General features: G+C 40.6%; 1 protein-coding gene across 1 annotated transcript; it reads right to left on the reverse strand.

Annotated features, from left to right (window-relative positions):
* Positions 1-489: 489 nt before the first annotated feature.
* Positions 490-9,101, reverse strand: tacr2 (tachykinin receptor 2). The gene is made up of 8 exons (XM_030414399.1): positions 8,744-9,101; positions 8,053-8,211; positions 6,833-7,128; positions 3,942-4,136; positions 2,978-3,128; positions 2,758-2,877; positions 2,593-2,669; positions 490-2,501 (listed from the first exon to the last, which is right to left on the reverse strand). Exons 2-8 carry the CDS (start codon positions 8,188-8,190, stop codon positions 2,186-2,188), a joined length of 1,293 nt encoding a protein of 430 aa, XP_030270259.1. The 5' UTR covers positions 8,191-8,211; positions 8,744-9,101; the 3' UTR covers positions 490-2,185.
* Between the last annotated feature and the right edge of the window lie 280 nt (positions 9,102-9,381).

Consider the following 9,381-nt stretch of genomic DNA (forward strand, 5'->3'; position numbering starts at 1 on the left):
TTGTAGTTTTTGACGTATGGATTTTGTTCGTCCTCATGCCCGTCTGCATCCGGCCTTCTGAAGTGCCCTTTAGCGTGACGCTGAATCTGTGCCAGCTCTTGAGCTGCAGCAGTGGGGTTTGTCTGACATGCTGGGGGGAAACTAAATAAAAAGGGGAACCAGCACGCAAGGAAACAGTGATTTAAATTATAACCTCTGTCATGAAAAACGGAACTATTACAAGGTTCATTTATGTATCGTTCCTCAACACAGGTTTTGTGCGATGCAATGCAATTGGGACCTTTGATGCTACTTACAAACGAAAATGATATAAAGTAGAAAAATTAAACTACTTATTTACGGTTAAATGCGAAGATGACTTTAGGAGCTTACAGTCTAGTGGTACCGCTGCAGATGCTTATGTATGCAGGGTGAACAGACTTGGCTGGGTTGGGTGTCGTCTTTCAGTATTCTTTGTCCAACTACAACTGAATAAGCACCACACACACATATGTTCTGTCACATTTATTAAACATATTATCTTTTATTTAGGCCACAAACAACCAACCTGCCGTTTTGCGTCGACAACAAATACAGATGTTTCACTGTGTTTTTAAATGTTGGCACGGGGAATGAAAAACATTCTGAAATGTGAACGAGCTACAGTATTTACAACATCACCACCCGACTGTAAGTGAGCAACAAGCCCCACATTTACATTCCCACTAACATAAATAATCTCAGTGGATGGCAGCATTTACATTTCACATCAGATTCTTCTAGCAGCACCTTGATTTCTTTTTTTTTTTTTTTTCATCTGGACTCTACAGTAGACTGACCATACAAAAGTCACAGTCATATAAAGCGGCGAAATCACAATATATGAGCAACATACTGTATAAATGCACATATGTTAAAGAATGGTGCTGTACAGTAACGGATACATGCTAACTTAATAGCTAATAACGAAGGAGGTCCAGCAAAATACTGTGAAATCAGATCAATTCGAGACGGATTTTCCTAAATGACAACAACAATAATCAGCTAACATCAGAGTTGATGTTGACACAGGAGGCAGCCTCCTCACTGCTTCTTAAACTTTGTTGATCGCTGGTGAATAAAGAATGTTTTAAGAAAATGTTGATGTTAACTTTACTCGAGTTGGTCCATATCAGCCGCACTGCTCCACATACATGCTCCATCATAAGTGTGTAACATCCCGTGCTACGGTATAAATAGCTAAGTCTTTCTGCTAACTTCATGTGTGCAGCAAGTTGGACAGCTTTCGAAGGTAGATCGCTTTTAACAGTGGTGACAGTTAAACAAGAAAATCTCTTAAATGCAGAGTTTATTCTACAGAGCTTCTCAGACATAAGTGCATTAAATGATCTGCTTCACTGCAGACATGACGCCTTGGGAAAAGTCTTTTATCGTATTTTCAATCCCCCACACACTATTGGAGCTAACCTGCACTTCCGTGCTCATTTTGAATGCCGGTGACTTTGAAAATATGCACACGAGTTACCAATGAAACACTTTATCACTTTGTGCAGGAGAAAAATTTATGAATTAGCATAATTTCCCTTTGACAACAAGCCCTGAAGATGAAGAAGTCCAATGTTCAGGCAGCAAGAAGAGGAAAACCCACGCACGAACAACAATATTAAGGCTTGGTGCTGATGCCAGTGGACTGATCATCTGTTATATGCTCTGAAAAATCCAGCAACCACAGCTACAATTTGTTACACAGTTACACAAACGTATCTACAGTTCACAGCCTTACTCCAAAGGAGAAGAGGAAGAAGCGATAACAAATGTCAGCGATGGAGGAAGGAATGTAGAGGGTGGAAGATAAAAGAAATGATTGATACCCACACACAGCTAACACTAACAATGCATGAATAAGCCTCCCTTGTTGTCCAGTCCACAGGTGAAGTTCCTTTTATAAATATATTTTCACATGCTTATATTTGGCATCAGTTTGATAGTCACATTCATTCACAAACTGCACATCTTCAACAGATAGGGTTAATGGTCCAAAGTCCAATGAACAATTCTTCAAGGTTTCCGTGTGTGTGTGTGTGTGTGTGTGAACGTCACAACACTTTATTCATCTTCAGTTGTCTTTATTGTCTTCTTATCATCAGCTCTGTTGCTGCTGCAGACAATCCCCCGCTGCCCTCCTCATTTTGATTTGTTTCAGCAGTCAGTGGCCGTGCTGCATGAGTTTGGCAGCTGAGGATTTTGCATCGTCCGGCCTGTTCACAGCATGTGTGTTTTGCCTGCCGTGTGTTTTTGACGTCCCTTTCTTCTTCGTGCTCAGCTCCATGCTTTCAGCCATCTTCGCGTCGATCGTCGTGTGGTTTGTTTTGATGGAGGTGTGGGCGTACGAGCTGTCATTGCGGTGGCTGCGTGTCATGGTGACTCTGAAGGTGTGCGTGTGCTGCAGCTCCATCTTGTCCTCCTCCGACACTTTGATGAAGGGACACCAGGCGAACGCATGACGGAAACCAGCGCGAAACCTGCATGTAGAGGAGAGAACTGTTTGTTGTTGTTTTTTTGCTTCGAGTTTTGGGATTGTGGAACTTTCTGGTTGTGAATGCTGCCTCTTACCTTTGGTTTAGGCAGCAGTAAATAATTGGGTTGTACATGGTTGAACTCATCGCTAACCAGAATATGGCCAGGTACACCTGAGAAGGAAAGAAAAGACATGATGCCCGATAAACCAAAAAATCAGACTTAAAAGAATTAATAACAGGCAGAAAGGCAGCTGCTAACCTGTTGAATGTAATGCTGTTTATAAATGTCTCTGTTAAATGATCCCAGTATGAAGTAGATGTGATAGGGTAACCAGCAGAGGGCAAAGGTCACCACCACGACAACCATCATCTTCACCACCTATGATCAATCACAGAGAGAGAACTCACAGTTCACACAATCTGAACATGACGATCAAAGTTAGAGTGCAACACATGAAAAAAAAAAAAAGCCCAGCTACCTTTCTCTTGGCCGTAATCTGGCTGTGGTAATGTTCCGTCGCCTCCCCGGGGATGTGTCCACCCCACAGCGTCCGGCCCACTAAGCTGTAGGTCACCAGCATCACCAGCAGAGGGAGCAAGTAGATCAGCAGTATCACTGCAAACTGGTAACTGCAGAGAGAGAAGGAGAGAGTAAAACACTGGCCTCTCCAATAACAATATTTGAATATATGGCATACTTAGAGGGGGTTTACTAACATGAATGATTGATAAATTGATTCTATGATGGTTTAAGCTGGTTGATATAGTTCATCCTCTGCCAACATGGTTAAACTTACTTTTGAACCGACCTCATTTACTGACATTAAAACGTGAAGACACGATCATAGACCTTTATTAACAACATCAAGCCTGTAATTACAAGTGTCAGTGCATCATCAGTACATATTGATAGATGTTTCCTCCACATAAGGTGTGAAACGGTACTTGAAAAGAACTGACAACCTGTTGCTTGATATAATTGATCGTCTGTGTCGTAACTCTCACTGTCTGCCATTCTATCTCAGTTGTTATTGATTTCGTTATTTCCCATCAGCCAAGGATGGAATGTGACTGAGTTTATTTAGTCAAGTATTGTGCTTAAGTGCAATTTTGAGGTGTTTGTACTTTGCTTACTTTACTTGAGTATTTCTATTTTACTATACTTTATACTTCCACTCCACTCTTTAGCTATTTAGAAGCAAATATTGTACGTTTTACTCTTGTGCTACATTTATTTGATCACTTTCGTTACTTGTTCTGTTGGACTTGTTTAATTCTAACAGCAGTCAGATTATATATATATTTATTTTTTTTAAAACTCTGACATTTCATTTATTTGCAGAAAATTAAGTTTTATACTGAAGTACATTTAATATCAGATACTTTTACCATAGCAACACTTCGACTTCAATAATGTTTTTGGAGTATTTTTACAACACTGACCTTAGCTGATGTTTTCCTCCGTAGTCGTCAGGCCAGTCGACCATGCACACGGTCCTGGGGTAGTAAAATCTGGTCACACTGTAGTAGCACTGAGGGAAAGCCAGGCAGATGGCCACTATCCAAATCAGGGCGATCACAACCTTTGTAGAGGTGGAGGAGAGGCGGGGCTTCAGAGGGTGGATGATGGCCATGTACCTGAAAGAGAACAAAAACATTTTGTTCATTTATATCTATCTGATGTTTATCTCACAGGAACATACAGAAACCTGGGTGACTCGATAAAAGCTCTTTTCTGTGTGGGCGTCTGTGCTCTTTTATCATGAAGAAATAAACACATTGCATTTCTGTGTGACAGAAAATTGCTTTCAGAGTATATTGATTGCAGAAATGCATCAAAAATATTATATATATATATATATATATATATATATATATATATATATATATATATATATATTTATGCCTGTGTTGTAATGATTTAATGATTTATGGAATCACAGGAAACCTTTTGGTGAATTTACTCTCAGAAATGAATGACTGAATCATAAAAGAGATCCATTAACTGCATTGAATATGTCTGTGAATATATACCATATAAATGATCATTGATACCCATTATTCATGAGAGAGAGATGTAAAGTGTATCATACTATGAACTATATAAGAAACAGCTCCCCCTTGGTGAGTCACTCAGTTGATGGCAGCTGTGATTGACATAAATAAATTGTTTTCAACTAAGGTTAAATAATATTAACAAGTACCAGTAATCATGGTGACCATGGCAATCTGTCGTTATCAACTACTACTCATTTGCTTTACAACATCACTAAATTTACACCAATATAGTCAAGTGATTCAAACCTGAGTATGAATCATTAATTTGAATTATTAAGGACCAACAGCGAGAATGTTCTCCGTTTCATGGACAATGTGTGTGTGTGATCTCACAGGGAATTATTTGCTTTACAGAAGCATTCATTTCTAATATTTTTTGGATTTGTTGTGTTGTATTCTAGCCTCAAATAAAGGTTAGTGGAACAAGAATGAAATGAATGAATGAATGAAAAATGCATCAAATGTAAATAAGATAAGATCCTTGTATCGGTAATTCTGGTTCTGTCGTATAGAGCAAATTATTTTCTTTCTTGCTTAACTCTCAGTTCTCATCCTAATCCTCTTTAACCTGTTGGAACAAGTCACACCTGACCGACCTCTCAAAGGTGGGTAGAACTTTCTGGCTTGTTTCTGCAATTGAAAAAACAATCATACATTGTGTGTCATTTTATGAATGCAGATCATGTTCTTCAATTTATCTGTGTAATTAACTGCTTGTCCTGCTCGCTGCAGGAGGTGATGACACCAAAGAAAGCCACACAAACTGATGATTCTACAAAATGGAGACTAATGGGGAGGAACTATTGAGCTATAAGCAGATTTACACCTGGTCATATCTCAGCATATGGCTTATTCATCACTACATCTGTCTTGAGCCACACAGTTATATGATATATGTCATACACACACACAAGAGCGTAATGAAACGCTCCGGTGACTCTCCCCTCTGGAACAGCTGCATCGCAGTGTACATACAGTTTGAGTTTACTGGGTGCGCCTCTGCCATCAAATCCAGCACTGCATTCTATCTTTGTGAAGATTATAATGTTCAGTTTGTGCTGACGTGGTCTTCTTGAGACCATAATTAGTGATGCTGTAGCGAAATGAGTTCTATTAACATTCTGCCCACCTCATGTATGTAAATGGAGGCAGATAAAACATGTGAGGCATCTGTGTGTCTAATGCAGCTCAATACAACCTCTAACCACAGCCTCAAAAATGAAGATTCATTAAAAGCAGCGGTGAAATCTACTTTCTACAGTAGTATAGTGAGAAGTTGCACTTTGTTACTTCCCACCTCTGGTATAAGCATCAAAATATTCTGTTATAAGTAAAAAGCACTAAAAGTAGTAATGGATCTAGTTTGTTTGTGATACCTATCACCCAGTAGATTATATGATTTCACCAAAGGGTCAATAAAGTTTTATCTTTATCTATAATAATACCAAATAATTAATTTGTTGCACAATAATCCCTCTGAAATATAGCGAAGCAGAGGTAGAAATACTTAAAAACTCAACATACTCAGGTACAAGTATCTCAAAATTGTATATAGGGCTGTTGTATTTTACTGCAGTACACTGTAACTCAGTACAAATCTCATACTGTGTGTTAAGTACAGTTTCAGACTTGGAGCAGCCTGGCCACTCGTGCTCCGGTGAGCATTATTGACGACATCTGTATCTCTGCTGCCTGTTGACTCACATCTCCTTCGTGCAGCATGTTCCCTGTGTATCGGATGAACAGTGGCTGCAGCTGACATCAAGTGATGGATTTCAATGAGCGGTAATTTCACCGAGAGTCACGGTTCAGCCTCAAACAACAACAAACCCCTGACTGACGGAGAGGCTCTGAGTGTGATCAGTGACGAATTGTGATGAACATTGTATTAGAACAGCTGTTATCTGAAGTGACAAGATATTTTAACCACATCAATGCATCATCATTAAAATCGTACAGAAATAGACATTAATATAGCATATAGTGTTGTAAGTAGCAGTTAAGGGGTATATTTGCTAATACAAGGTGGTCTCTGTACTGCTGAGTTGACAGACTCAGTAAGTAGGGGTCCATCCTGTTGAGTGCATAATGCAGTTCCTAAATGGGTGTTGCAGGAGACGAGGATCAGTCGTCCCATTAGTGTCTAATTGCTGCTACACAACAGTTTCACAAGTGCATTTCGGACCAGAGCCTCAGCCTTACTGTATTGTGATTCTACTCTAAAGGAACATTCAATTAAACTTCAAGAATAATGGTCTGTGAGAGAGCCTTCTCACCTGTCCACCGCGATGGCAGCCATCGAGTATATCGACGAGAACATGGCCGTGATGGGGAAGAAGTTCTGGAATCTGCAGTAGCCCAGGCCGAAGTACCAGTCATTGTGAAGTGCGTACACAAAGTTAAAGAGAGTGTTGAAGGACGCCATGGAGACGTCAGAGAAGGCCAGGTTAACGATGAAGTAGTTTGTTACAGTCCTCATGCGTCTGTGAGCGAGGATAATCCAGATCACAGTGACATTCCCAGTGATGGACACCAGGATGATGAGGGAGTAGGCTATAGCCCACAGAGCCACCTGAGAGAGGAGGAGGAGGAGAGGAGGAGAGGAGAGGGAAACACAGTAAATGCCAGGTTTTGTTTTTTTTCTACAAGACTACTAGAGATTCAGGAGCTACATAACAAAGGACGTCTCCAAACCCCAAATAGAAACAAACTGTTCTGGAGTTTGACACCATTTTATTGTATGTGGACTCTGTTTTCAGACGTGCTGCCACCAAACATCTGAACATGAGTTTAAAATCTACACATCCAGTCCCCATATCCAGAGCCATATGGTCACCGCAGCTGGTCATACTAAATGTCAGCTTGGCAGATATTCTTATGCTTATGCAGAGTATCTGGGACCAGAATCTTAAAAGCCTAAAACTCTAAATCTTTTACAAAGGAGGAGAGAAGAAAGGGTTGTAATATATATCTATACTGTACATACTAGTGGGCAGTAGAACAATCAGACTAGAGCACAAATAACTGAAAGATTATTCTAATAATATGATATCATGGTTATATAAGACTCTTATGACATTCATGGACTGCGTTTAGTTTGGTTTTAAACAGCATGTAGTTGAAAAAAACATTACACTTGTTCAAAGAGATGAGATGTCTAAGATTTATTTAGCAGACACAAATACTAATGCGATGACTGAATTAGTAAAGGTTCAGAAAGATCACGGGCAGATTTATTTTTTTTTTATTTATTTATTTTTTTTACATTTTCCAATATTTTAAAGACCATCTCTACTTCCAGAGGAAAACATTTAGCTGTTGAAAAAACATAATTATGCTGTTGTTTTGTTTTGTTGCAGAAGTTTAATATTGAAGAAAAAAAATGACACTGTGGTTCTTTCTTTCTTTCTTTCTGTTTCCCCCCGAGTCGTAGTGAACTGGCTCTGGCTCGGGACCAGTCTAATTTCTGGTCCTGGTCCAGGCTGTGGTCTCTCACCTGCCAGTCCGGCTGCTGGAACTGATTCACGGTCGTCTCGTTGTCGTCCTCCAGCCAGTCGCCGGTCACTGATGGAGGGAACAAAGTGGCCTCCTCCATGTCTCGTTCAATGTGTTGAACCAGACTCTCTGCGTCCATATTCCTCCTCTCCCTGTTCACCTGGTGACGGAAACTTTGCGACTGAATGCGTCATGCGGCACAATTACACTTAATTAATTAAGATTTCAAACTGGTGGTGCACGAGCATGATGTGAATATGACCTCTCATAATCTTCCATCCAAATTGAAGTTATCGCGCTTTTCTTGAATGTTCAGGGATTTGGCGCCCGAGTTAATAATCATACACCTCATATCACTGTTATGGCAAGTCCCACAGTCTGCTGATAGTCTAATCTGAGCAGCGCCTGTTGGGTTTATTAAACATTTCCTTGTGCGTAAAATAAACCCAACTCTGCTTGGTTTTTAGTCCACATCTGACTGAGAAGACGCTTTAACATCAGCTCCGAACAAGGCATCATAGTCCTCATCCAACACGCATCACAGGCGCACAAACGCACAACAAAAGGGTGTCTTTGGCTGCAGTAAGCGCGCAGGTGATGCAAATACAGATACATGATGCACACCAGAGGAAGGTGCTCTCTACAAAAATAAAAGAAAATCTATGTCCGTTTATTCCCAACATCTGGCTTACCTGAGGAAGTTGTCAGTTTTTTTGTTTGTTTTTTAGTTTTTCCGATCCATTGCTGATTATGTCCCCTACCCCCCAAAAAAGAATCCTTCTGCGTAATGGAGAAGCAGGTCCATCCAATAATCCGTCAAGACATGTCTACGCTCTCTCTAACTAGCACACACACACACACACACACATAAAACACACACACACACCCACACACATATAGCCTGTACACTCACACACCCGTTCTCTCCCTCCCGGAATGTGTAACTGTGGCTGATGAAGTCAGGAGCTGCTGAGAGTGACGGAGGCGCACGGGCAGGCAGACTGTGCGCGTGGAGCTGCGCCAACTCCAAATATACGCACACACACACACACACACGGAAAGAGAGAGAGTGCGTGTGTGTGTGTGTGTGTGTGTGTGTGTGTGTGTGTGTGTGTGTGTATGTATGAGAGAGAGAGAGAGAGAGAGGGATGAATGAAAATCAGAGAATTAAGCAGCTCTGGTCGGCGCTCTGATGTTCTGGATGGGAATGGCTCTTAATGTGTTTACAGAGAATAGACAGGGTGAGACAAGTGGCATGACATTTCCTCTGCTGTGCATGACTACAGTTAAAACAAGAGAGAGAGAGAGATATGAGCAGGGTATGTGTGTG

This window comes from Sparus aurata, chromosome 4, assembly GCF_900880675.1.
Source record: "Sparus aurata chromosome 4, fSpaAur1.1, whole genome shotgun sequence".
NCBI classification, from domain to species: Eukaryota; Metazoa; Chordata; class Actinopteri; order Spariformes; family Sparidae; genus Sparus; species Sparus aurata.

Excerpts from the sequence above, each read along its gene's own strand:
- tacr2 (XM_030414399.1), bottom strand. The coding sequence starts at position 8,190 with ATGGACGCAGAGAGTCTGGTTCAACACATTGAACGAGACATGGAGGAG. Across the intron at positions 3,129-3,941 it reads GGAGGAAAACATCAGCTAAG|TTACCAGTTTGCAGTGATAC; the intron begins GTCAGTGTTGTA and ends CTCTCTCTGCAG. Across the intron at positions 2,502-2,592 it reads TACTGCTGCCTAAACCAAAG|GTTTCGCGCTGGTTTCCGTC; the intron begins GTAAGAGGCAGC and ends CTCTACATGCAG.